Source organism: Lasiodiplodia theobromae (assembly GCF_012971845.1).
Source record: "Lasiodiplodia theobromae strain AM2As chromosome Unknown scaffold_2, whole genome shotgun sequence".
Taxonomy (NCBI): domain Eukaryota; kingdom Fungi; phylum Ascomycota; class Dothideomycetes; order Botryosphaeriales; family Botryosphaeriaceae; genus Lasiodiplodia; species Lasiodiplodia theobromae.
Genome location: NW_023336495.1, coordinates 1,034,880 through 1,061,260, shown reverse-complemented (window position 1 = coordinate 1,061,260; position 26,381 = coordinate 1,034,880). Strand labels below are relative to the sequence as shown.

The following is a 26,381-nucleotide window of genomic DNA, read 5'->3' as shown; positions in this document are numbered from 1 at the left end:
TATACTAGTATATGAGCCTTGGTTGGGCCGTCAGGTTACGCAGAAATACTTCTGCTAGGGTCATTAGCTTTTCACATCTTTGGTCTGACCGTAGAAGCTATGCGATGTCCAGTTGTCTGCGGATCGTAGGGCTTGTTAGGTTCAGTGGAAGCCAAGTGTCGGCGCCCGCCACTTTCGAGACAAGGTAACAGGCCGCTTGGGTACTGGACATGTCTGCTATTTGGTCGGGATAGTTTGCTCTTTGCGTCTTGAGTGTGTAAATTTTGCCTCCTCTTCTACTACTTTTATCATCCACCAATTTTGATCCATGTATTCGAGAACTTTTTCTGTACGCATTCCACACCCCCCAATTCTCAGCCCCATCTACGTCAGCAACGCCTTAACCTTGGCCACATCCTCACTAACCGCCTTCTCGCTCCTCAAGCTCAGCCCAGCCGCCCGCTGTGCCACAGGCACCACATCCTCAATCCGCATCCCGCGACTCAACCCGCTCACCAGCACGCCCGTAAACGTATCGCCCACGCCATTCACGCTCACAACCTCACCATCCCCCAACACCTCTTCCGGCTTGAACAACCGCATATACACGCCGCCAACGTCGACCGCCTCATCGTCAACATCAACATCCACGCCCCTCGACAGGATCCACGGCGCGGCGTCGGGGCTGCTTAGCCTCTCGTCGCCGCGGCGCAGCAGCATGGCCAGCAGCACGCCGTCGGGGCCGAGGGTGGTCAGGATGGTGGGGACGAGCGGCAGCAGCTGCAGGGCCTGCTGGGGCACGCCGCGGCGCACGAGGTCCGGAGAGGTGGCGTGGGTGAGCAGCGGCGTGGCGCCGCCCTGGGGCAGGTTGAAGGCGTTGGTGACGGCCCAGTGGGCGCGCGTGGCGAGCAGCTCGGCTTCGCGCGCCGTGCGCCACATGGTCTCGAGCTCGATGGCGTTGGGGGTGGTGAGGTCGACGAGCGGGGTGGGGAAGAGCGGGAACGGGTGGTGGGCGTCTTTAATGGTGAAGAGGCGGGCGGATTTGACGGCCGAGACGGGCTCGAAGGCGGTAAGGGCGCCGGCGCTTTTGGCGGCGCGCAGCCAGGCGTGGAGGGTTTCGGGAGACCAGTTGGCGTCGGCGACGAGCCAGTGGGGGCGCAGCGAGGCGAGGGGCGCGTTGAAGAGGGATTGGACGGTGGATGGGGTGGCGGTGGTGGACTGGATGATGTCCATGTCGGCCATGCCCAGGGTGAGGTTGTTGTGGGCGTCGTTGACGGCGATGTACTGGCCGGTGCGGGCGTCTGGGCGGGTGATGATGCTGGCTGTGGGCAGGCCGGACCGCTCGAGGAGGTCCCGCGCCACCCGGCCCATGACATCGTCGCCGACGGCGCTGCAGAGGCGGACGGAGCTGCCGGCGAGGTGGGCTGCGCGGGCGATGTTGTGGGCTACGCCGCCGAGAGTCTGCTGGATGGAGGCCTGGTTGGAGGTGTGCAGTTGCGGGGATATCACGGATCCGGGGGTGGCGTTTGGCGGTGGGATGTAGTTGCACGCAAAGTCAACTGCTACCGCCCCAGTCACGACAACGTCTGCTTTCTCTTGGTCAGCTGGTGCTGCGGCAGCCTGTTGCGGCTCCGCAGCCGATTGGGCGGAGGATGAGGGCTGGGTGTACGATGCGGGTATATTGCTAGTACGTCCACGCCATCAGTCCTATGTACACATGTCAGCCGCAAAAAGGTAATCCTCTCACTAGTTCTTCGCCGAGCTCTCTCCCTTCATCTCCTCCTCCAGCGCTAGAAGCTCCTTTGCGATGTTGGTGGCGCGCTCCACATTGGACGCGATCAGTGCCCTGTTAGCCGGAATCGACTTGCCCTTGGTGAGCTCCTTGATCTTGTTCAAGATGAAAGGAGTATTGCGGGCGCCGGAGATGCCAAGCACTTCAGCTTCGGCGACAGCCTGATCAATGATGCCATCGATCTCCTCCTTAGGAATTGCCGCAGAAGTGGGGACAGGGTTAGCAAAGCTGATACCGGAGGACAGACCCAGAGCATGTTGGGCGTCTGCTACACGTTAGCATGGGGCAAAAAGACATAAGGGGACAACAGGCTTACAGATCATAGCAGCGGCCTCCTTCTCATTTTGAACGACCGACGGGCTCTTGACGCCGCTCTCTCTCGACCAGAAAGCGGGAAAGTCGACAGAGCCAGTGCGACCATCGGCAAAGGTAGCAACAGCAACACCTTGGGTCTCGAGGTACTCGAGAGTTCGGGGAATATCCAAAAAGCTCTTGCAACCGCTGCTGACAACAGCAACTGGCGTCCTCCCAAGCTCAGTCAGATCGGCAGAGATATCCATGGTGTTCTCGCCGCCGCGGTGGACACCACCAAGGCCGCCGGTTCCGAAGACCTTGATGCCTGCAAGCTGGGCCAGGATCATGGTACCTGCCACCGTGGTACCGCCGGTGAACCTTCCCTGGTCGGGGCCCAGGAGTCTCTGTAACGCATCAGATCAATGAGCGTCGTGAAGAGAACGGATTAATTACCAGGCCGCAGCTGTAAGCTAAGTCACGGCGCGAGATCTTCATGGTACCCTCCTTGCCAGCGGAAGCAGCTATCCTAATAAGCTCCTCAGGGTCCAGTCCAACGCGGGCCACGCCATCCAGAATGCCGATGGTTGCGGGAACACCTCCCATAGTACGCACGATGCTTTCAAGATGGGATGCAAGAGCGACATTGTCCGGGTAAGGGAAGCCTGGGGACGTTACAAACTTTGGAGTCGGCATGCATGCACAAAGTAGTCTTACCGTGAGTGTAAATAGTAGTCTCCAATGCCACAACGGGTCTCTTTTTGGAGCCGTGCAGAGCCTCTCTGACCTCATCCGAGACTTGGAGGACAGAGCTGATGGACGTCTTAGTTGGCTTGACGAGCATGCCGATGGCCCTCCGGCAGGGCGCACGACGCCGAAGGGCCTGTCGAGTAGAAGCCATAGCCAACATGTTTGCGATAGCCAAAAGAAAAGAAATGGGAGAGGTAGATACGAGAAAAATTGCCGGCAAGCCGGATATATATCTGGAAAGATAGAGGTGGCCGTCGGCCAGAGTGGTGCTCAGACCAGAGCACTAGAGGTCCGGGCGGTGGCTCGAATCGGGACTCTGGAGGCGGTGGCTTGTTTAGGCAAGAGGAGGGAAGAGTGGGAGGCAGGTGGTGGGCGGGATGATGGCTTGGCGCTGCAGGGATCTGCGGGCCCAAGCTCAGGCGCTGTAGCGAACACGTCTCCGGGACGCATCATCACCAGCCTGAGAGCTCCGCAATCTACTCTCCAGCTCCTGCAGCATCGCCCTCCCGCCGCCTTCGGTCAATGCTGGACACACTGTCGGTGCGGTGAAAAATGAGGTCGCTTCCGTTTGTTCTGGGCTGCCTGTCCGCCCTGCTGGCCCACAGCCCGTTCGCCCAAGCTGCGGACAACAGCTCCGACCCGCTCTCCTCCAAGCAGATTCTCCAGGGCGCCTTCAAGCCCCCGCAGGTATTCAAGAACGTTAACCTCGTGCGCAATGTCAACCTCGAGAAGGCCTACCCGCGCGAAACCATCAATGTTGTCATCGAGAACATCGACGAGAAGCCCCAGGACGAATACTACCTGCCCTTCGAGGCCGGCTTGATTGCGGAAATAGGCGGCTTGGAGGTCAAGGACAAGAAGGATGCCGAAAAGCCTGCCTTCGACGTCGAGGTCGTCGAGTTCGATGCCTACAGGTATGTCTGCCGCCATTGATGCGCTCCAACATGGGTCGACTAACGCTTGCGTAAGCCCGACCGAGTTCTACCGCATTCGCCTTCCTCAGCCCCTCAAGCCTTCCGAGCAGCAAACCCTTAGCATTTCCTACTCCGTTCTCGCCGCATTGAAGCCGCGCCCCGCCGCCATTGAGCAGCGCGACAAGCAATACGTCGAGTACAGCTTCAGCGCCTATGTGCCCTCGGCCTACACCACCCTGAAGCAGAAGACGAAGCTCAAGTTCCCCAACGCCGACATCCCCGACTACACCGTCCTGCCCTCTCCGAACGCCGACAATGCCGAGGATCCCACGAAGCAGGGCTCCAGCTTCACCTACGGTCCCTACAACGAAATTCCCGCTGGCGCCCAGGAGCCCGTCAGCGTCCGCTACGAATTCACCAAGCCGCTGACCCATGCTACCCGCCTGGAGCGCGACCTGGAAGTTAGTCACTGGGGTGGTAACCTGGCCGCTGAGGAGCGCTACTGGTTGACCAATCGTGGTGCCTCGCTGAAGAACCACTTCTCGCGTGTTCAGTGGCAGATGACCGTCTACGCCAGCCCGCCCACCTCGGCTCTCAGCGCCCTGAAGATGCCTCTCCAGGCCGGCTCTGTCGATGCTTATTTCACCGATGACATCGGCAACGTGTCCACCAGCCGCTTCAGGGCCACTCCGCGCGAGTCTAACCTTGAGATTAGGCCCCGCTACCCCGTTTTCGGTGGCTGGAACTACAGCTTCAGGGTCGGATGGAACGGCGACCTGAAGTCTTACCTGAGGAAGCTGCAGACGGGTGACAGCTACATCCTCAAGGTTCCTTTCCTCGAGGGCCCCAAGAACAGCGAGGGTATTGAGTACGAGCGCGTTGACCTTCGCGTCATCCTTCCTGAGGGCGCCAAGTAAGTCCGCCCTACCAACCTCAAACAACGACTGCTAACCCTTCAATTAGGAACGTCAAGTTCGAGACCACTGTCCCCATCATTTCCAATGAGACGACTCTGCACCGCACCTTCATGGACACTGTCGGCCGCACCACGCTCCACCTCAGTGCCTTGAACCTCAACGACGAGTGGAGGGGCCGGGACCTTATCGTACGTACAGCTTCCCTGTCTCTCGGATTTCTTATTAACGATTCACGCGGCAGGTCACTTACGATTACGCCTTCATTGAGGCTTTCCGTAAGCCCATCACCATCACTTTGGGCATGTTCGCCGTCTTTGCTGCCGCTTGGGTGCTAGGAAGCATCGATACAAGCATCGGAGCTAAGAAGAAGGTCAAGGCGTAAGTTTTTGGGCACATGGCAAGAATGAAAATATTTTGAATGTAGATTCGCAAAAGAATTGAAGCGTTTTGTTAATGTTGAAAGACAACTGCGGCGAGAGTGTTTGATTCATACTATTCAGAGCGTCCAATTGCGACCTTGTGGTTCAAGTTTATTGGGTGGTTTGTCAAAATGTGGTGTGTTCTGCCTTGTACTAGCCAATGCAACGACTTTTCTCCCAGCCATGAAGTTAAACTAAAACTTCTACCCTTTTCCCTTCGATTCCGACTCCGGCTGTAGCCAGATTAGTTTCATTCTGCACAGCGGTAGCGCGAGCGGGCTGTCAGGGACAATTTACATAATCAAAGAAGACATCATGGAGGCTGGCATACTACACGATAATCCTCGATGATGCCTACGTCGATGAATTCGGGTCAGCCGACGGATGATTATCAGTGGTGCTGGTGTAGCATCATACTTTTGCTAGGTTGACACATTTTCAACAATCGTCCCCGTTTGCTTTTCTCCAGTATCAAAAGGCCATGCATGGTACCATTGTGCCAGTCTCACGCACGCAGAAACAGCCTCCCCATCCCCAATCCTACCCACAAGACGCGCGCCCAGTTACACCCATCATCTGCGTGTCACCAAGCAGCTCACCACCCGCGACTCAACCGGCGAACATTTTCTTTCCATTCACTTCCACCGCCCAACCAACCAATCCCCCAGGTAACCACCCAGGTAACCACCGCAGGTGACAGCCCCGGGCGCACGGACCACCTCCTCTGCCTATATATACGCCGCCACTCCTCGACCTTGCCACCCTTTCTTCTTCTTCAGCTCTCTTTGCCTTTTGGCTTAGATCAAGTAAGAAAATTTTGTGGGTGACGACTACCCTCCGAAAGGAAAAAGGTCGGGGCAGGACGGGAGGGGCTGGATGCCTTTGGGTGACGACTACCCCTTCACAAAAAGGTCGGGGCAGGACGGGTGGGGCTGGAAAAAAGCCTTGGGTGACGACTACCCTCTTCGAAAAAAGGTCGGGGAGGGATTGGGCTGAGCTTCATCAGAGGTGTCGACTACCTGGAAAAAGGTCGGGGTGGGTGGGAAATGCAGCATCTAAGTGCTGGGAAAAGAAGGTGAGTGACTGCTCTTGAAATTTGTGGTGATTGCTTGAAGTGACCATTGATGCGCTTGGTGACGACTATTTCAAAGTGGGCTGTGGCAACCTAACGTTGGGGGTTGATCTGAGGTAGCTTTTTAGTTAGAAAAAGATGTTCTTCTGATGAGTGTGGTGCGCAACTGAAGTGAAGTGAAGATGTCTTGATGTGTGTGCTTCCTCACCTCTAACACTGGCCCTGTGTACACCTTCCTTCCCCACACGGCCCAGTACAGCAGACTCCACACCACGCCGCCGCCAAACACGACGCCGCTCCAGTTCAGCTCCTCGGGCTTCGGATCTGGCGCAGGCGGCCAGAGTGAGAAGAAAGCACCGAGCAAGCTGTAAGCGATGCTGGCGACGATGATGGGAATGCCGGTCGCGTTGGAGCCGAGGTTGAAGGCGCCTAAGGGGATGTCATTGCTGTCATCATTCTCAGTGGAGTGGCGGCGGCGGTGGCGTATGCGTTTTAGCAGCAGCGTGCTGGCGGATAGGATAAAGGTGGCGAAACTGGCGACGACGACGAGCGAGGTGAAGGCGTTGAAGGCCACGGCGGAGCCGATGTTGATGAGAGACAGGAGACTGGCGATGATGGAGCTGGTCAGGACGGCATTGAAGGGGACCGTGTTGCTGTGCTTGTTGGTGCTGCTGCTGCTGTTTTCATTGGTTGTTGTTGCCCAAGGGCCGTTGTGCACGCGCGACAGCCACGACGAGAAGGGCAGCCCTCGCTCGCGCGCAAAGGCCCAGAGCATGCGGCTGGCGGAGGTGAGGACGTTGATGGTAGCGGCGATGCATGCGAGGATGATGATGGAGCACATGGCCGTGGCGGCGCGGAAGTTTTCGTTGTCGGGAGATGTCGCGTTGGCGAACATCTGGATTAGCGGATAGCCCGTCGGCGTCGAGAGGATGGACGAAGGATCACTACCCAGGCAGAAGGCGATGGCGATTACGGTGCACAAGCCGAGGATGCCGTTGAGAGTGATGGAGGCGAACATGCTGCGTGGGATCGTCGTTGACGCGTGCTGAATCTCCTCAGCCAGATGTGAGGCGGCATCGCAGCCTGTAAGAGTCAGTATCTGTAGGAAGCAGAAAGGATGCGCTTAATTACCAATGAATGCGAACATGGTGGCTGACAAGCCGATGAAGAAGGACAACCCGTCTGTTGACCAACCTCCGCCATTGTAGAAGGTTGCAAACACTTCATCCGCGCTCGCTTTCGGAGCCATGACTACCAGTGGAACCATAAGGGCCAAGAAGCCCGTGACGTGGAGGCCGAAAAAGAAGAGCTCTATTGCTGGCAGCAAAGGTTTGGTGACGGTGTTGACCAAGAATGACACGACGACGATGGCAATGTGCAGGAGCGTGCCATGCCAGCGCTGGAACTCGTAGTCTGGGTAGTTGAGCACCAGCAGCCCTTGGATCAGCGTACCTGCCAGATAGCTCGAGGATGCTGTTGTACATTGCCAAGCGATGACGCACGTCCAGCCGGTGATGTAGCTGAGAAATTTGGAGCACGAACGAGGTGACAGAATCGCGACCCTGCCGAGACATGAATTAGCGGAAAAGGCTGGAGTCACATTTCGTCGAGACGGTGGATACCAGTTGTATTGACCCCCAGCGAGCGGAATCCTGTTGTGGCCGTGTCAGCTGGGTTGTCTGAGGAAAGGAGTAAAAAGTGTTCAGACATTGAGGCCATTTCGGCCATGACCACTACTTGTAGAATTGTCCCAATCCAAACGAAGATATACCCATAGATGAGGCCCGCATTTCCTCCGTTCTGAAGGCCTCCTCCAAAAAGACTGAGCATCATTAGCGATTGATTTCAAGCGCTGTTGCACCACTGACACCAGCATCGCCTCCCACGTAATGACGAGACAGCATGTGAAACCGACAACGTGCACGAGGCCGAAAATTCGCTGCAAAGAGATTGTATTCAGCATTCTCTGCCAAGTTGAACGGGCGTCATATACCTTCAGCTGGGCTCTTTTTCCGAAATGTGCCATGTCCTCTGCATCGCTGCTGTAGACCGACCCACCGACTGGCTCATGGCCAGTCGCCATTGGAACTTTTTCAGGCATCTGGAAGTAATTAGAAAAGTGAGTGATTAGTGGAGAGAGAAGAACAGCGCAAGTTTGAGAAGCGATGGTGGAAAGGATAATAAGCGCGAAAATGCCATGATGCACGAGGAAAAAAGCGCATCACTGCTAGCCATTCCCAGAAGGCGAAGCGTTGTGCAGGATCTGTAATCAGGTCGTACACATGCACGTTGTACATACCAAGCCGGGACGGGCGGCGGGCAGATCCTTCCAACGGCGGCTGATATCAACCTACCTTATGCGACGTAGCGTCGTTTCCAAGCCCCAATCACGAGCCATTTGGCCTCGCCTGGAGCTGCGGCCTGCAGCACATGTAGCGAGCTGGTCCATGACATTAATTCGCCGTGTAAAACATGGGCAATGCAAAGACGTGTGCGTTCAGCTGGAAAGGTCTTGCTCTGTCATCCTCCATTCGAACGCCTCTGCGTATGCATAAACCAGCCGAATAGATATGCAGCCGCACAAATTATCAGGTGATATATATATTGACCATGCGCCTAGGTTTTTAGACTTTCAGTTCTGGAACGATCCGTCTCTTAGCCCTAACCTACTAGGAGGTTGTACTGCTGCCATTTTCGGCCGAAGCGCCATGGATACGAAGTCGACAAGTCATCACCCTCTCTTGATTGGAATAAGTTGCTCTGTTTGTCATTAAGCGCCCAGTATCAACGATAAGGTGAGTTTCAGAGTTTGTATTGGATCGGCTGGGGGCGCTTCGGCGTGTCTCCAGAAGCTGCTGCGAAAAAAGTTACATTCATTCCTCTAATTCTCTACATTTACCGTTTGCAGTCTCAAGTGGCCATTATCAAACGCCTTTGACTTACGATTGCTCAATTCCTCAATGCTGGCTTTTCTTGGGGCATCAGAGTCGGCACCGACTGCCTCGAGCCACTTCGGGTCGATCTCTTTTACGTTCAGATAAGGCGACAGATCGGCGCCGGGCGTCTTGCTCTCACGGGTGAGGCCCATGCCCAGGAATGCCCACATGTTGCGGCCATTTTGGTACTGTATCTCGTAGTCTTCGTAACGAGGCTCCCGTATCGTTTGCACTAAAGACGAGTCAGCCCCTGCTCCCTTTTCCAGTGTCAAAAACTTACTGTAATGCAGCGAAGAACCAGGCCACACAGCTGTGGAAGAGATGGATTAGCTCAAGTCTTGTCGAAGTTTTCGGCACTCACCGTTGATGCGGCCAGTATCATTGTTCTTGTACCAAGAGCGGCAGCTGTCCTTCCACACGGTGTGCTTGTACCACTCTTGAGTGTGCTCATTGAAGAGGTCGGTGACGTCCTGCTTCGGCACGAAGCTCTTGATGTGCTCCTTCTGCATCTTCTTGATGCACTTTATAGTGTACTTGACGACTTCTCCCAACGGACCGGCAACGCTTCCATTCTCGACCGGCCTGCAGGAGTGTTAATCACTGTCACAAACATCACTTCGTCTTTACTTACCACGTCGGACCGATGTACATGAAGAAGTTGGGCATGTCGGGCACCGTGATGCCAAGGTAGCTCTCGGGCGCATCCTTCCACTTCTCGGCCAGGTTGACGCCGTTCTTGCCGACGACCGGGAAGCGCGGGCGGTAGGTGACGTCGAAGCCGGTGGCGCAGATGACGGTGTCGCACTTGCGCTCGACGCCATCAGCGCCGACGACGCCGTCCTCAGTCAAGCGCTCGACGGCGGTGAAGTGGACGTCGACGTTGTCCTTGGTGACGGCCTCCATGTACGGGTCGCCGGGAGTGACGCGCCTGCAGCCAATCTCGAAGCGAGGCGTGAAGCCCTCGACGAGGCGCGGGTCCCTGATCCACTTCTGCATGCGGGCGCGCATCGTGTCCTGGGCCTCCTTCTGCTTGGCGCTGCCGGCGTACATGACCTCGAAGATGTCGTTCACCTGATCCTCGATGCTCTTCGCGTGGGCCACCATCTTCCGCGGGTCGCGCCGGAACGCGTCCTTCATCTCGTCGGGGTACTCGACGATCTGCTCGGCGTTCTCGGTCATCTGCACGAACCAGACGCCGGTGCGCACGAAGACGTCGAGGTGTTGGACGTGCGGCTGCATGTGCGGCACCGTCTGGATCGAGCTGGCGCCCGACCCGATGACGGCCACCCTCTCGCCCGCCCACTGCCGCTGCTGGTAGTCTTTCGGCCACCGCGCCGTGTGCACCACCCGCCCCTTGAACCGGTCCTTCAGCCCCGGCAGGTCCGGCCACTTGAAGTTGTTCAGGATGCCCGTCGCGTACAGCAGCACGTCGCACTCCTCCTCGAACTCGCGCGCATTTCCCGCACCGTCCGTCTGTCGGAGCCGTACGTGCCATTTCCCTGCGTCGTCGTTCCACCGCGCCTCGATGACCTCGGTGTTGAACGTCATGTACTTGCGCAGGTCGAACACCTCACACACCTTGTCCAGGTACTTCCAGATGTCCGGCGCGTACGAGTGGTACCGCGGCCAGTCCGGGTTAAGCGCGAAGCTGATCACTCAGAATATGAGCTTGAGGTACAGAAGCATGAGGTAATCCAAGAGCTAGACCGTGGGAATGCCCTGAACATGACTTACTTGTAAGTGTAGGCGTGGCTCGGGATATCACAGGCACATCCGGGATATCTGTTCTCCAACCAGGTGCCGCCCATGTCCTCGTTCTTCTCGTAGATCTTGAATTCCACGTTCTCGCAGCTCTTTTGAATCTGGTACGCCAGCATGATCCCCGAAAACCCCGCGCCGATGGTGAGAACCTTCACCTTGCGTGTTGCCGGGTCGTCCAGGAGCATGTCTGGGATGTGGTAGCCTGCCGACCCAGGCGTCGAGTAGTCCCATCGTCCATTCTTGATGAAGTTTCGAGAAATACCGTTGAGGTCTGGTGCCATGATTGGTAGTTATGGGGTTGAAGAGACTTGGTGGTGTGGGAGATTGTCAATTGATCCGGATGCAAGCATATTTATAGGGAAGAGACGATATGCGGGTTGTGCTTCTTGCTGATGGCACAACGGTGCGGGGAATCAGTCAGTCTTCGGTCACGGCAGATGAGGACGCCTTTGCAGCTCAGTGTCTTGTCTCTGGTGTCTCTTCACCTTCTTCAACCAATAGCCACCGTTACGGTAAACAGCCCCACCTCCTCGCTCACGTCTGTCCACCCACAAGCAACGTCTGCTCTCCATAACCGACAGAGAGCCTAGGTAGGCTGGGATACGAACCAAAACAGCGGATCTGCTACCACATTAGTGCACGAAAACCCTGCTGCCGTTACCAAGGATGAGCTGACGACCCCGCTTCGCTACGAACTTGAGAGAAAAACGAGAAATACAGCATTGCATGATGTTTATATGTCGCACCCAATCGGCAAGGATGGCGCCGCCTCGGCTCGTCTAGAACTGGTAAAGAAGAGGGCATGATCCAATCAACTAGCGTCGGTCAATGGCATAGGAAACCACTCAGTGCCCGGCACGAATAATCAACAAGTCCTTCCCGCAGATAAAACAGTGCTCCCGGCTGTGGCTGCGGGGAACGGAGCGGGAATCGAAGATACCCGGGGGCGCTGGCATTTTTTTGGTGGGCCCGTGGGCCCTTGTGTGCACCTCAACGTCAATCCCGAGGTTGCGGGGCATGGGCCCCACATGCGCCTCCTCATCCTGATTGCGGGGAGGATTACTGTGCAGTTCGTCTCCTTTCTTCTTTCTGCGGTGTCGACATGATGAAGAGGATTGGTACATGATTACAAATACAAACTTCATGCAAGCGTTGGCTTATGCAAGAAAGTACGCGCGCTTTAAAGGTAATAATAAATGTATGAATGCCTATGTATGTACGTCAGTTTTAGATGACGCGATATGATGTGCGTGTGGACCCGGGATACCGTCTTCCCGTGGACCGAGTGGAACCCACTGTTTCGTGATTGTTCAAGGATGACCGGCTATGAGGTCACCTACAGCTGTCCCTGCTTCCGTCTTTCCTAAAACCGATAACCGATAACCGATATATGCGTAGTGATATTTGACCCCAAACTCCGGCGCCTTGTGTAGATAAGAGAGCTTCAAGCGTCGTGTAAACTTTGCTGCTGCACGAGCTTATGTCATGAACTCACCTGAAGTACTAAGCTTATCCAAATCATGACTTCAGTCAGCTCGCGTATGTGACCGTGTGACGAAGCTCGGGGCACACTGCTTCAGGGGATGTCGGATGTCGTATAGTTGAGATGAGGATTCCAGGAAGCTCGTGACGCAACGCAGTCTAATTGTTGAATGTGATCCGCAATCCCGGTCTAAGCTGGCATTCGCTCTAGACCTGTGTATTTCTAATCATCAAAGATGCTACAAGTATCGTACATTGCTCGTAGAAGAACGTAAGGCAGAAAATCCAAGGGGATACGGGGGGGTTGGCGGTAATGAACGATGACATGAATTCTAGAAAACAACACAAGAAAGAAGGCGAAAAACACCAAAGCAAATGCAAGCGGGGGTGATGTCCCTCTAGCGGCCCAATTAACCCGCTACACTCACCGCCGTACCATTCCAATCCAGCGCCTAATGTGGGGGGGAATATTTGTCGTTACAGTCGCAACAAAAGCGATCTTTTCGTCAACAGGAAAATCATACTCTCAACAAAACCGAGGGCAAGGGGCTCTCTCTATGCCGTCACTGCCCTAACCGCTTGAAGAAGCAGTCCAAACATGAATCCTCTAGAAACGTCTTCAACTTGCAGGCAATCAAACACCTTGCCGAGAGCCTCTCCGCTCGCTGCCTGGCCCATCACGCTCGTGAGCGCCTGAGGCATGCCGCGTTCAACGAGCAGCTTGCGGGCTTTGACGCGGAGTTTCTCCTTCTCCTCGTCGCTCATCGGCACAGGCCATTTCTTCCTCTCCTCTTCCGTGGGCATGGTGTTGAACCGCAACTTTTGAAGATGCGATGCAATACCCGCGTCGGACGAGTTTGCCTCCAGCACCGTGTCTTGTAGGAGGACGCGGATGCTCTCCAGTTGTGGGTTTCCGGGTCGAAGAAGGAACGTTTTGGCAGCTCCGAGAAGAGTTTTCCGGATCTGCCAGGCTGAAGAAAGGGTATAAAGCTCGTTGATGATGGCGAAGAAAAGCTCTACCGCCATCTGCGTCTCGTTCTCGTTTAGCGGTGCTTTTAGCTTAGACTCGGCCCTTGCTTTGCCAGGGTCCGTCTGCGCGCGTGTAAACTTGGGCGGGCTGACCCCCCGGCCGGACTCGCTGAGCATGGACTCCCTAGCCGTTGAAGCCCTTGAAAGGCGCCTAGACTCCTCGCTTCGACTGCCGCGCTTCCGCTCTCGTTCCGGACTCGGGGGTTCACCGTAAGAATCCGAGATGTCGGATGGTGGAGGGGGAAGGTTGAGGATCTGATCGCCACCCATGAGTGGTGAGATATCCAGACTTTCTCTTTGAGATGGTGCTCTACTCGGATTGCGGCTGTGTGTCCTGCTTCCATAAACCGAAGACCTCGACGAGTTCGGCCGAGGCTTGTTTTCAGTGTCCTCTGGGTTGTAACTCGGCCGGCGTTCCATTTGAGCAATGGGGGCCGGTTGCTGATCGACGACTGGGAGGCTGCGAATGCTCTCTTGACTGCGACGGCCAACGGGACTGCGAACACTGTCTGTGCTTCGTCTACCGCTGGTGGACAGAATGCTCTCGGACCTCAAGTGGGAGGAGTTGGGTAGCTCGGAAACGGTGCTTTCTGCTCTCCTGTGCCTGTTTGTCGCGGGCGCCTCTTCCGCCTTGTTGCTGTTGGTCGGAGGGTTGGCCATGCTCTTCCTCTTGGGTCCCAAGCTGCCAAATACTCCAGTGACACCGCCGAAGATTGCTTTGCCACCAGCCGCAGCCTGGTTCGGAGCCTTGGACAAAGTGTCAAACATGCCTTTGCCCATCTGCTCGAATGCGGACGGAGTTGGCCAACCGAATCCCTTGTTCACTCCCGGAATGCCCGTGTCCTTTTCGAGGAACCTCTTTAGGCCTTCGCTCTCGGCCAGCGGCTGCCATCGAACAGCATCATTCAGGTACCTTTCCAGTTCCCCACGGAGCGAGTTCTTGGTGTGGCCCTTCCACGCAGGCAGGCTCGGATGAGATTCTGTGAATCCAACCCCGGAGACGACGGATATCCGCCGTAGGACCTCATGCAAAGTCTCGAAATCCGCGTATTTCCTGGATATCATCCAGCCAGAGTAGGCATGAATGGCAGGTTCGATCTGGACGAAGTAGTCGCCCACCGGCTTCGATTTTACTATAGACTTGTCTCCAGGAAGAGAGTCGTCGAACATGGAAATGCTTGCGTTGTGCAGCGTCAAAGGCGGCGGTTTGCTGACGCTCTGGGGGCGTCCGCCCAGGGCTGTTGGAGTGGGCGAGGTGACAATCTGGTCGAAGCTGGTGAACGCCTGCTTTGGTGCTGTTGACGTGGATTTGGGCGACTTTTCCTCGTCCGATGAAGATTTTCGGACTGAATCGCTTGTTGGATCTCTCACCTTCGAAGATTCCTGCAGGCTGGTCTTTCCAATGACCGAGTCGTGGAGAGACTGGGTACGCTCCTCATTCTGATCGCTCTGGGATGACGTCGGCGTGAACGCTTCCTGCGTTGTGCCATCCGAGACCTCATCGCTGAGTCCTGAAGTGGATTTCTTTCTATCCAGCTTCGTCTCATCCTTGTCGCGGGGCTTGGCTGCCTCTTCCTCCTGAATCATTTGTGTCAGCCGCTGGGCCTCCTTCATCGCTTCATCCATAGCTTCCTGAGCTTTGCTGACAACCCGACGGTGCGTTGCATTGGTCTGGGCTCCGCCCGCATGCTCCTTCTCTACAGTCTCCGCGGCCTCTACCTGGCTCTTAACGTCCTCGAGCTTATTGCCCTTCGAACCTTCGACTCCAGCGTCTATTTCTTTCATAAGTTCGGGCTCGCCTTCCTCCAGCATGTAGACTATCCAGCCATTGATCCATTCAGGCTTAGACATGGTGGTCAGGGCCATCTCAAAGACAACCCTGGCAAGGATTTGCCTCAGGAATATGCGTGCCGGCTTGCAGTTGTAGGTCTTTGGCTCCAAATAATTCTCCAAAATATCCTCCGCAACAGCATCGAATTTCTTCTCCTGGTGCTTTCTATCCAAAACGTTCGCCAACTTGCTTTCCGGTTTAAGCCGCAGGTATGATTGGACCGCCTCGACGGCGGTTGAAGACGGAGAGCTCCCGATAGCATCGGACAGTTCGTTCAGGAAAACAATCATGATAGCGGATGAATTGGTAAGGTACTCGAGGAAGAAGTCTGCCGGACGCTTCCGGGCGAGGTGGTTGGAAACGGAGAGGATGAACGCCGTCAAGGTCTGGCGGCACGCATTCGGAAATGCCATTTCGGCGGGCACGATTGGACCGTACCAGTGGCTGTATAGCCGTCAGCTACACTCCCAACAAAAGTAGACGTTAGTCAGATGTCGCGTGACGCACTTGATATAGTCGCGGACGATGGCATCGGTCAGGTCGGTCAGCGCGGCGGAGGTCTCGGGCTGGAATGCGGAGTAGTCCAGCTGCTTGCCCGAGAAGAGCTGGATATCAACGTCGGAATCCCGCCGGCGGGAAGACTGGGCGTCTTTGCTCTGGGCGCGCACGTCCATGACCCTCTTGATGATGTCAAGGCCGATCTCCTTGCGGCGGCGGTCTTCGGCGGCGCGGGTAGCATCGTCGGGGAAGCCATGGAGAGAGCCTTCCCACTGGGCGTGCAGCACGATGCCTCCGACAACTCCGATGAGGACGAGGCCGACTCTTCCAAGCACCAGGTAGGTCGTAGCTCCCAGACCCACCAGGCAGGCACCGAGCGTCTCGTTTGTAGCGGTCGACAGGAACTTCAGCGCGCGGTCGGTCAGCGCCTGCAGGTTGACGGGCGGCGGCGGCGGCGGCGACGGCGGCATGTCGCCGGCGGGCGGGTCTACGGCGTCGGCGGGCGCGGCATGGCTGGTGTCGTCGTGGGCGGGTTGCGGCGAGTCGCTGGGCGGCTGCGCAGGCGACTGGTCGGTGGAGGTGCTCATGGCTCTGGGTGCCTGGAAGCGCGCATTTGCTCTGCGGAGGACTCGAGGAGACTTGAGGCTACACAAAAGCTGGGAGGGCGGCTAAGGGGCTGAGGCTTGGGGCGTTTCTAATTGTGTGTACGTTCCTGAGCGAAGTAAGCTGATGCTGATCGGAGGGCGCGCACGGGGGGCACGCACCGGGGAAGGGATCACCGCCAGGGCAGCCAGGATGACGCAGCACGGACTAAAAGCTTGTTGCGCGCTGATCCAAAATTTGTGAGAACTCCAGCGAAAAAAAAATCACTGCCCGCCATGGACGCCTGCGTCGCCTGCCAGAACCCGCTGATCATCGAGGTCGACTACAGCGACAGCGAGGATGACGTCCAAATGGGCGGCTCCAGCAGCGCTGCCGCCCGCACCTCCCAAACCGTCCCCGACGACGTGCATCTGAACTGTGGATGCCACTTCCACTGGTAATTCCGTGTTTGGATTCCTCGCCGTGCGCAGCCAATCTCAGCTAACGCGTCCCCAGGGAGTGTCTGCTGGAGGCGTATTCCGTCACCGAGTGTCCCAACTGTCACGCTAGCATCGTGTCCACGGCCCCCGACGGCGGCCAACAGGTCCTGAGCCACATTCACAACGAGGGCGGCCAGCAGCAGAATGTCGACATCCTGCCGCTGCTCAGCGAGGAGGGCTACCTCAAGGCCTACCCGGAGGAACGCAAATGCCGCGCATTCCTCGAGTTCTGCCGCGACGGCGACGTTGACGCGGTGATTCACATGCTGCAGGACGAAGATAGCGACGACGACGACGCCATGCAGGATGGTCCCAAAATCGACATCCTGCGCTACCAGGACACGCTGGGCGAGATGCAGTCTGGCCTCCACGCCGCGGTGCAGGGCGGAAGCGAGGAGGTCGTATGGCTGCTCCTGCTCCTGGCCTCGAATTTGGACTACTCTCAATTTCCCCAGGAGGTCTTCGACGCCGCAAAGCAATTTGGTGTCGAGAGAGAAGACCAGACTGGCAAGGAAGACATCCGGACATTGAAGGACGCGCAGGGCCGCACTGCCGAAGCTCTGGCCGCACAGATGGGAGGAGTCTGGGCCGGCTGGCCTGGCACGGGGAGGCTCGGAGTCTGATTGAAGGAGCCAGCAGAGGCCACCGATTTTCGATCTGAAGCACAGCAGTGCAGATCCGCACCAAACCAAGAATAGCAATCAGGCGGCCGCGACGGCCTCAAGGAGCTCGCCGTGACCGGTGACAGCGCACCGACAGACGTCATGTACGCGTCGTCGTGGCAGTACATATGCAGGTGGCCCGACCGCCCTAATTGGGATTCTCAGGGTCGACAACGCATAGACTAAGAGCCTCGAAGCAGAAAAAAGAAACGAAGCAGACGTTTCAACAATCGTATTTATCCTCCCATCATTGCCAAGTGCTATGCCGAAGCAAACACGCGACTTCTAAAATCTAAAAGAAAAACAGGAGGACTGGTAGTTGTTCTCCGCCGTCCGAGTGAAGTCCAAAGCATTCAAAGTTGATGACACCATGCCAGACTCAAAGAAGAAGGCGGTTGATGCTTGATTGCAAGCATCGCGACTAGACCTAACACAGCGAAGATGCCAGAGCCAGCGCTCACATCTTGACAAACTTCGTGTGGCTGCCCGTGGCGATGACGGGCCCGGCATTGCCGTCGACGACTTTACTGATGGTCACGCTTGTAAAAGCAAGCGTTCCGCCCACCTTGTTCGCCCTACCTTCGACCTCGATCGTGTCGCCCTCCTTCGCGGACGAGACGTAGGTGACGTGTATGTCGGTGGACACACCGTTCTTGTCTCGCAAGTCCCACGAGGAAATGGCCAGGCCGCCAGCCCAGTCGATCAAGGTGGCAGAGACGCTTCCATGCATAATGGCCTTGGAATTGACATGGTTCTTCGATAGGGGAAGGCGTGCGCGAACGACGCCTTTGGATGCGTGGACAATCTGGATATCTGCAAGCAGAAACTCGTAGATGGCGCTGATGGGCTTGATGCGAGCCCAGCATTGCTCCACGTGAGCCTTGATCTCCTCGTCGGTGGCCATGTTGTGCGGGGAGATGAGGTGTTTGGTTCGTAAGGAGAAAAGTGTTGAGACGAGAATTCGGCGATGTTTTCTGCCGAGTGGCTTACGTTATCTGAAGTCTAGCTATTTGCGGACTAGGTCTCGTGGGACGCTCAAGGCACCTGAAACTGGCTGACCTCGTGCTTCAACTTCAACTACAAGCCAGCTCCCGTGTCTCGCAGAAGTCAGCCCGAGAGGAACAGGCTGCAGTGGGTCTTTAAGACCATGGGGTGCCTCTAGAGCGGTTTCAATTTAAACTCAACCTTTTACTTCTATTTCCTAACGTCGTCGTTTGCATATGAACCCTTGCTTCGGCTCTCCATTGCTTTCTTGCGATTCAATTATTCCAATCAACTCGTCGCCATGTCGTTCTTGCTGAATTGGTTCGAACCAACTTTCAATGCATTCAACCCGTTCAATTCCCTCCCCTTCGACCTCCGCTGGCGGCTCCTCGTCTTCCAACCCATCGTCCTCTTAATCAATTTAATGAAATACACCCCCTGGATTCTCTCTCGCAGCTACACCACAATCCATATTCCGAACCGGCACGGTTCTCCTCTACGAGCCCTGATTTTCCACCCACCGGCCCTCAAACTTCAAACCGACAAAGAGTCCACTGCCCTTGCCCCTCTCCACGTCTCCATTCATGCCGGAGGATTCATGGGCGGCATCCCAGAATACAACGCCGCATTCGCCTCGCGTCTCTCCTCCCACACTGGCGCCGTCGTCGTCTTACCCAGCTACCGGTTCGCGCCGCTGCACCCCTTCCCTGCCGCCATCGACGACATAGACGACGTCTTCGCCTGGCTACGATCCCACGCCGCACAGCGCCTCGGTGCCGACCCATCCCTCCTCACCGTCAGCGGCTTCAGCGCCGGCGCGAACCTCGCGCTCGCAGCCACGCAGCAGCAGCAGCAGCCAGACCATCCCAGCGCCAGCGCCAGCGCCACGGCCACGACCGAAATCAAAGCCAGCGTGACCTTCTACGCGCCCGTCGACCTCCGCTCCCCGCCGCACGAGAAGCCCAAGCCCGCCGGCTTCCCGGGAATCACGGGCCCGATAGCGGCCATCCTGCCGCTCTCGGACGCGTACGTCGCCAGGAGGAGGAGCGGGAGCGGGGCGGCTCTGGGACTACTCTCGCGCGACGACGACCAGAAGAACCTGACGGACCCGCGCCTGCACCCGGCGCTGGCGGAGCTGCGTACGCTGCCCGAGCGCATGCTGTTCGTCATCCCGACGCTGGACATCCTGCTGCACGAGCAGCTGGTGTTTGTGGAGCGGCTGAGGCGAGAGCTGGCGGAAAGTAGTAGTAGCAGTAGCGACGACAGCAGGAGGGCTGTGGAGAGTTTGATTGTGGAGGGGCAGTGGCATGGGTGGGTTGAACGTAGGTCCTCCCTCCCCCCTTTGTGCGAAAGGAAAAAAAAAAAGAATATAAGCAATGAAAAGTAGACTGACGCTGGTATCGTAGAACCTGACTTCACGACTGATACGAAAACGAAGTACGAAGCGTTTGATGCGGCAGTTGGATTCATTCGTGAAACGCATCGACAGCATGGGTGGGAATGGGCGGCATGAGATCGATGCACATGCATGATTCTGGGGTCTGCACATGGCTCTGAGACAACTTGGCACCTTAAGACAATCTCTGTTCGGTGTGGTCCTCCTATAAGCCTGGACGATCACTGACGAATCTGTTTACACCGGCAGTGCACCCTATTCGCTGCTGAAATCTACCCTCGAATTGAACATGAAACCAATCGCAGCTCAGTTCCACAAGGCACCTTTATTAATTGATCATACTGGATTTACAATGGCTCCTACTGTAAAGTTACTGATATTCGTAGCTGGACATGACAAATAATCTTTCACAAGTGCTCCAAAGGCGCTGCGTACATCATGAATCAAAAAAAGACGAGCAGGTCAAGGAAATGGAACGCCGCACAATGCATACCACTTTTGGCCTTGCCAGCTCACATACTGTGATTTCCTGGGCCCATGATAGCTCTGACATCCCAGACTAACAGCCTCTCATCCCATCCACAGCTGGCACACCAGCCCTCCGCACCGAACAGACACCAGTCCACTCCCGTTACGAACTCAGTATGCCGGCCCATCCGGCCCAGCTCCTGGCCACCGCCAAACGACATTGGATTCTTGGCCGCCGCGTCGGCTGGGTTGTTGCCCATGGCGGTGCCGTCCGTCCATACGCGGCACGTCATGTCGTAACTGGCGCTGAGCAACACGTCCGACAAGTGCGGGCTCCACGTAAGCCGGCGCACAGCGTACTCGTGGCCGGGCAATATGGCGACGGGGCCGGCTCCAGGCTGGCGGATGTCGAAGGTGCGGATGGTGCGGTCGACGCCGGCGGTGGCGATGATGCCGTCGCGGTACTTGTTCCAGTCGTGCGTCAGGGCCTCGGACGGCGGCGCGGCGGCGGGCAGCGGGGCGCCGATGCGCGCCTTGGGCGGCGCGTGGATGGGGATGCTGAGCGTGAGGTGGTTGCTGGCCGAGGCGGGCGTGCGCAGGTCAAATATGCGCAGGTGCGAGTCGGACGACACGGCTGATAGCACGCTGGGCGAGTGCGGCGAGAACTGCGCGCTGTAGGTGCATGAGTGCGTGGGCAGCGTCGCGATCGAGGCCGGCGCTTGCGGGTTCCAGATCTTGATCGTGCCGTCCCATGATGAAGACAGGAAGGTGTCTTTTGTGATGAGGTTCCAATGTACGGCGAAGACTTCTCGCCCGTGCTCTTGCCAGGATTGGATGGGGAAATCGGATAGAGAAATGTCGAACAGTTTGATGCTGCCGTCACCGCAGGCTGTGAGGATCTGGTTCTCGTGCGCTTCTGACCAGGCGGTATCGAAGAGAGAGTCTTGTGTGTCGAACCTGTGTTTTCAACCAACCCGTCAGTTTTTCGGCGAGCTAGATAGGTGGAGGACGACAAGCAGCGCACCATTTCTCAGCTACAATGCCGTTCGGCGTGAGGCCAAGGATATACAGCCTGCCATTTCCGACGAGACCAAAGTTTGAGGATGCCGCTACGGCTATGCGCGAATCGAAGAAGGGCGAATATTTAACGCTATAGCCGTTGTAGCCTTGGGTGCGGAATTCGAGCATGATGTCGGCGGTGGCTGGGCGGGGTTATCATGGGCGGTGCGCGTCGCTTCAAGTGCAAGTGCTGGTGGAGATGTAGCGGCCGGCCAGATTGCTCATGACTCCGGGCCTGAGCCAAGGAGATGTTGCGCAAAAGTGCTCATGTAGAGCTGAAAAGGCGGCGGGTTGAGGTGGGATGAAGCTTGACTGACGACGGGCTGCATGCGCACGGATCCAGATGCCGAGGTTCGGGGCTTGACGCCATCGGCCGCCGTCATCTTGCAGGCAACCACTTCCGCTGCAAACCCGCCACCTATTTAGATCATGTGGCCCCGCTCCAAAGACGCGTTCCAGCAACATGGACGCGTTTGTCTCAAGAAAACGACGTCGCATCTCGTCGCCAAATGACGTACGAGCTCCCGCTCCAGCGACACCCGGAGAAGACGAGGATTCGACAGACTTGAAGCTCGCTCTTCTGGTATCGCTACATCCCGAAGTTGAGCAAACTTTTCTTCTTGAATTCTTACTCGATGCAGAGGGGTCGGTGGAGAAAGCCTCTGAGGCTCTAAAGGACAATGGAAATGTCGAGTCACCCCGGAAGAAACCTTCAACGATCGGATATCAGTCATCACTTTCCCATTTCGCAATCAAAAGTGGCAACGCAGACGGCGGGAGCGGCACGGCAACCAAGAAGTTATCGTCGAAGAAAGGGAAGACTTTGCACCTGTACTCGCCAGAAGATATCGAAAATGCTACCCCTTGCTCTATAATCCACAATTTCCTCCCGCCTGATGAGGCAGACGCTTTGCTAAAGGAAATGCTCGCCGAAGCTCCTACATTCGGTAGAGACACTTTCAAACTGTTCGACAGAGTAGTCGAAAGCCCGCACAGCATTTGCTTCTATGTGGATAGTTGGGATGAAGCAGTTCGTCAGAAGAACGATTACATCTACAATGGCAGCCGAATCACTGTAAGGACAATTCTTCTCGACTCAAACTTCAGAGCTAACATTAGAGTAGGACATAAGACGCACCCTTCCGGAAATGGATAAGGCAAAGGCGAAAGTTCAGACTGCGGTCAACGCCGAAATAAAGCGGCGCATTGAGCAATTCCAGGGTGGCGCCAAACTCAAGCATCAGTCTCCCCACGAATGGGTTCCCAACGCCTCGTTCGTCAATTGCTACGACGGGGGCTCAGAGAGGCGAGACCCAACGTACAACAATCCAGTCATTTCCGGGGGTACTGACAGTTCTACAGCGTAGGCTACCACTCCGATCAACTCACGTACGTCGGGCCACGCGCAGTCATCGGCTCGCTCAGTCTAGGCGTCGCGCGCGAATTCCGCGTCCGCAAGGTCGTAGCACGCGACGACAGCTCCTCCGCCGACGAGAAGGTGCAGAAGTCCTCCGATACCGCCCGCGCTGACGCGGAGGGCCAGATCGCGATTCACCTGCCGCACAACTCGCTGCTGGTGATGCACGCGGCGATGCAGGAAGAGTGGAAGCACAGCATCGCGCCGGCGCAGGCCATCGACCCACATCCGGTCGCCGGCAACAAGCGCATCAACATCACGTATCGGCACTACAAGGAGAATCTGCATCCGCGGTATACGCCGCGGTGCAAATGTAACGTGCCGACGGTGCTGCGGTGCGTGCAGAGGAAGAAGGAAAACCGGGGAAGGTATATGTGGATGTGCCACACCAGTTATTCACCAGGTCAAGAAGGGTATGTTTTGTCGTCCGCGTCTTGGGGTTTGATGTACTGACCTTTGCGTTGAAGGTGCTCTTTTTTCCAGTGGGCTGAGTTTGACGATGACGGAGAACCGCCTTGGGCGAAAAAGATTGCAAAAGAGGGGGGAGATGAAATTGTCAGCGAGAAAAGCTGTAAGGAAAAGGCTGAAGGTTTATATTAGATGCAAGTAACTTCAGTCTTTTTGCATAGTAGGACGATGCGGTTCGTAATGTGTCGCTTTTCGTGAACTTTTGATCAAAAGAATTCCTCATCTCCAGCGGATTACCCCTTTCCGAGAGTTGGGTTCTTCATCAGCTGCTCCTTTCCCTTACAATGGCCCTCGCTCTCTGCCTCTCCGCCCGATCCAGCACCCAATTGAAGCTCATCACTCCTTCATCCGCCTCCGCCTCAACCTCGGCCCACTCATCCTCCTCCATGTTCATGACCATCGTCAACTGAGTACACCTCTGGAACGCGTCCCTCAAAGCGTACCTGCCACCCGCCGCAACCGCCGCCGAGACGATGCCGGCGACGTCGCGCTCCAAGCGCACAGCGCCTAGCTCGTTGACGCGGCCGTAGTACGCCCAGATGCGCTTCTCGAGCGCCTTGCTGAGGTACGACACGCTGGTCCCGAGCAAGCGGTCGAAGTTGCGCTCGGTCAAGATGCGCTTGATGGGGCGGGTAAGCGCCGACCACGCGCGGTCGAAGCGCGCGCGTACCAGATCGTCGACGGCGTTGGCCTGCTCGCCCGCCGTCGTGTTGGTCGAGGGCGCGAGCGTGGGGTCCTGGACGGCGGCCTCGTCGGCGCGCTGCTTGAGCACCGCGAGCTCGTCCGGCGTGATGGTGTAGTCGATGTCGCGGAAGGCCTCGGCGAGGATGGGCCGCATGCGCGGCTTCATCACCTGGTGGAAGGCGACGCTGATGCCGTCGGAGATGAGCTCGGTCGTCTTGGCCTCGAAGCTGTGCTCCATGGACTTTAGTGAGTTCTCGACGAAGACGGCGTCGTGGCCGAACGGAAACTTGTCCACGAGGGCGTTGTGGGCATCGCCGTTGACGGACCCGTCGGAGGTTTGGCGGCCGATGTGGGACTCAACGATGCGTTTGATGTAGTCATTAGCGACGTCGAGGTTGTTCAGGAGAACAAAAAAGGCAATGATCTTGTCTTCAGGGGGCATGCCGCCTTGTATCGCGGCCTTCGGGTAGACATCGTCCCGCATTTTGCGTTGAATCATGCCGACAAAATCAGACCCCAACACCCGGCCAATGGTTGGCACGACGTTGGAGACGACTCCGCGCTGTGAAGTATTGATCGAGCGCTGGAGAACCTGGTTGACGATGTACATCACATCGTCGACAGCTGATGTAACGAATGGAGGGCTTGAACCGAGAGGCTTGTTTGGATTCAAGGTGAGATCGGCGGGGGGCTCGTCCAACTGGAAGGCCTTCTCGACCGATCGGCGGAAGAAGAAAGTGGCCATGACGTTGTACGGCTCCAGCAGGTGGCCGCTCACCTTCTTGGCGAGGTTGCTGGTGGTGAGGAAATCGGGCATGATCAAAGGAGCGTTGTCGATGCCTTCAAGGTCGGAATCGAGGGGCTATTTTTTCTTAGTTGCAATTGAAAGCTAATTACTGCATTGCATTTACTTACGGCAGTCTTTGAGGCGAGGAATCTAGTGTACAGAGACCATTTTCCAAGCATTATTGCCGTCTCGCCGAGAAGGCCGTCCACCTCCTTCATGTCTACTCCTTCATCTTCGCTTGCACGGCCAGTGAGTCTGTCTCTCTGGGCCGGTGAGGCGGAGCGGGGAGTCCCGCCGCTTGGCACCGGCAAGAAGCTTTGGACAAGGAAAGAAAAGGCGTATGATTTTATGTCGGTCAACTTCCTGTCAATGTTGCGCTCATCTCGCCATGTGTCCAGGATGATGCCACCCTGGACGTCAGCCTCCATCTGGAGACGCTCAATCACCTTGCCCATCATGCCAGTGCCGTAATGACGCTCGACCAGCGGCTCGTGGCCGCCCACGATCTGGGCAATGTGCTCAAACAGCTTCGTCAAGGCATTGGCGTAGAAGAAATTCTCTCTGCTCGCAACGGCAGTGTTCAGATTCGTGCGGGCTCTCGACGACACGCCGTGACAAACGTAGCGACCATAGGCATCGAGGCCGACGTCAGACCTACCGATCAGGGGGAAGAGCTTGAAGAATCGCGTGACGGCGGTGCCATCGCCTTCTTTTGCCGCCTTCTCGAACTCACGCAGGAACAGGCCACATAGCGATTCGGCGGCATTTTCCAGGGTTACACGCGGCGGATCAGGCACCTCTGCGGTGGGCACAATCTCCTCGGCGAAGCTGCCATTGACCACATCCGCGGGGATGTTGGAGGCGCGACTGAGGTAGGTCGCGGCCGTCTCCCAGTCCTGCGGCGCGCCCATGGAGCCGTGCACGCCCAGAACGCACGCCTTGAGCTCGGCGACCTGCTCGACAACCTCCAATGTGGCCTTTACATTCGACTGCTCATTGTCCAGGCGCTTCACGGCGGTCGAGATGCGGCTCGCGGTGGAAGCGGCGTCGGAGAGCATGCCATTGCTAATGGCGCGGGTGTTGACAACCTGGGTGCCGAGATGAGCTCGCAGGAGATCGAGGCGGCCGAGCTCGCGCGAGAGGTCCTCTTGCGACGCGATCAGGTCGTTGAGGCGGGCGGAAACGTGGGCCTCCTGCTGGTTCAGGTGGGCGAGCGTGGCCTGGATCTCGGCGACGGAGGCGGCCTTGAAGATGTCATGGTGTTGTTGGGCGTCGTCCATTGCGGCGCCGGCGGTTGCTGTGGAGAAGGTGTTGGCGGTGATGAAATCGCTTGTCAGGGCCGATGTCACGTCCACCAATGACCCATGCATGTCTACGTAGTAAACCAGCCTCCTCGCGCATCGAGTGCCCCAAGGCCGCCCGGCTCGCCGGCACCTTTTTACCACGCACTACTCCTCCGCCTAGCACAATCTCGCCTGCGCTGCGCAGACCTCCCTCCGACCACCTCTCGCGACCCCTCACGCGCTGGGATCCACGTCTCCCACTGCTGCGCCACGACGCCTCTCCGCGTATCGCCGCTGCCGCTCGACGCCGCAAGCTTACAAGCGCCCGCACACAGCTTCACTCAGCCGCCGCTTCCCTTAAATCTTCCGCGCGCCGCCTTCCTGGGGTTCCCGCTTGCGTGTACCGACCCTTCGCCCTCG

At 57.0% G+C, this 26,381-nt stretch overlaps 10 protein-coding genes across 10 annotated transcripts; 4 read left to right on the top strand and 6 right to left on the bottom strand.

Moving 5' to 3' along the window:
- Window positions 1–363: 363 nt before the first annotated feature.
- On the bottom strand, window positions 364–2,972 carry LTHEOB_852 (uncharacterized protein; the record flags this gene model as incomplete). The annotated part of the gene is made up of 5 exons (XM_035518006.1): window positions 364–1,663; window positions 1,727–2,036; window positions 2,088–2,469; window positions 2,519–2,727; window positions 2,780–2,972. 5 exons carry the CDS (start codon window positions 2,970–2,972, stop codon window positions 364–366), a joined length of 2,394 nt encoding a protein of 797 aa, XP_035369611.1.
- A 392-nt stretch (window positions 2,973–3,364) lies between these two features.
- On the top strand, window positions 3,365–5,025 carry LTHEOB_851 (Dolichyl-diphosphooligosaccharide--protein glycosyltransferase subunit 1; the record flags this gene model as incomplete). The annotated part of the gene is made up of 4 exons (XM_035517995.1): window positions 3,365–3,726; window positions 3,782–4,639; window positions 4,690–4,831; window positions 4,885–5,025. 4 exons carry the CDS (start codon window positions 3,365–3,367, stop codon window positions 5,023–5,025), a joined length of 1,503 nt encoding a protein of 500 aa, XP_035369610.1.
- Window positions 5,026–6,227: 1,202 nt separating this feature from the next.
- Window positions 6,228–11,112, bottom strand: LTHEOB_850 (Flavin-binding monooxygenase; the record flags this gene model as incomplete). Its single annotated transcript, XM_035517984.1, has 13 exons — window positions 6,228–6,245; window positions 6,343–7,217; window positions 7,266–7,696; window positions 7,757–7,786; window positions 7,906–7,956; window positions 8,003–8,073; window positions 8,128–8,235; window positions 8,805–8,894; window positions 9,034–9,302; window positions 9,351–9,380; window positions 9,432–9,652; window positions 9,702–10,718; window positions 10,805–11,112. 13 exons carry the CDS (start codon window positions 11,110–11,112, stop codon window positions 6,228–6,230), a joined length of 3,519 nt encoding a protein of 1,172 aa, XP_035369609.1.
- Window positions 11,113–12,868: 1,756 nt separating this feature from the next.
- On the bottom strand, window positions 12,869–16,258 carry LTHEOB_849 (Px domain-containing protein; the record flags this gene model as incomplete). Its single annotated transcript, XM_035517972.1, has 2 exons — window positions 12,869–15,617; window positions 15,681–16,258. The coding sequence occupies 2 exons, from the start codon at window positions 16,256–16,258 to the stop codon at window positions 12,869–12,871; spliced, it is 3,327 nt and encodes a 1,108-aa protein (XP_035369608.1).
- A 291-nt stretch (window positions 16,259–16,549) lies between these two features.
- Window positions 16,550–17,376, top strand: LTHEOB_848 (uncharacterized protein; the record flags this gene model as incomplete). Its single annotated transcript, XM_035517961.1, has 2 exons — window positions 16,550–16,710; window positions 16,770–17,376. 2 exons carry the CDS (start codon window positions 16,550–16,552, stop codon window positions 17,374–17,376), a joined length of 768 nt encoding a protein of 255 aa, XP_035369607.1.
- Window positions 17,377–17,872: 496 nt separating this feature from the next.
- LTHEOB_847 (Acyl-coenzyme a thioesterase) lies at window positions 17,873–18,319 on the bottom strand (the record flags this gene model as incomplete). The annotated part of the gene is made up of 1 exon (XM_035517950.1): window positions 17,873–18,319. The coding sequence occupies one exon, from the start codon at window positions 18,317–18,319 to the stop codon at window positions 17,873–17,875; it is 447 nt and encodes a 148-aa protein (XP_035369606.1).
- Window positions 18,320–18,700: 381 nt separating this feature from the next.
- LTHEOB_846 (Lipase esterase) lies at window positions 18,701–19,812 on the top strand (the record flags this gene model as incomplete). Its single annotated transcript, XM_035517939.1, has 2 exons — window positions 18,701–19,710; window positions 19,806–19,812. The coding sequence occupies 2 exons, from the start codon at window positions 18,701–18,703 to the stop codon at window positions 19,810–19,812; spliced, it is 1,017 nt and encodes a 338-aa protein (XP_035369605.1).
- Window positions 19,813–20,307: 495 nt separating this feature from the next.
- LTHEOB_845 (Peroxisome biosynthesis protein (peroxine-7) protein) lies at window positions 20,308–21,451 on the bottom strand (the record flags this gene model as incomplete). The annotated part of the gene is made up of 4 exons (XM_035517928.1): window positions 20,308–20,380; window positions 20,435–20,563; window positions 20,624–21,220; window positions 21,288–21,451. The coding sequence occupies 4 exons, from the start codon at window positions 21,449–21,451 to the stop codon at window positions 20,308–20,310; spliced, it is 963 nt and encodes a 320-aa protein (XP_035369604.1).
- Window positions 21,452–22,244: 793 nt separating this feature from the next.
- Window positions 22,245–23,192, top strand: LTHEOB_844 (Grf zinc finger domain-containing protein; the record flags this gene model as incomplete). Its single annotated transcript, XM_035517917.1, has 3 exons — window positions 22,245–22,397; window positions 22,447–22,640; window positions 22,685–23,192. 3 exons carry the CDS (start codon window positions 22,245–22,247, stop codon window positions 23,190–23,192), a joined length of 855 nt encoding a protein of 284 aa, XP_035369603.1.
- A 277-nt stretch (window positions 23,193–23,469) lies between these two features.
- On the bottom strand, window positions 23,470–25,958 carry LTHEOB_843 (Component of oligomeric golgi complex 4; the record flags this gene model as incomplete). Its single annotated transcript, XM_035517906.1, has 2 exons — window positions 23,470–24,753; window positions 24,807–25,958. 2 exons carry the CDS (start codon window positions 25,956–25,958, stop codon window positions 23,470–23,472), a joined length of 2,436 nt encoding a protein of 811 aa, XP_035369602.1.
- Between the last annotated feature and the right edge of the window lie 423 nt (window positions 25,959–26,381).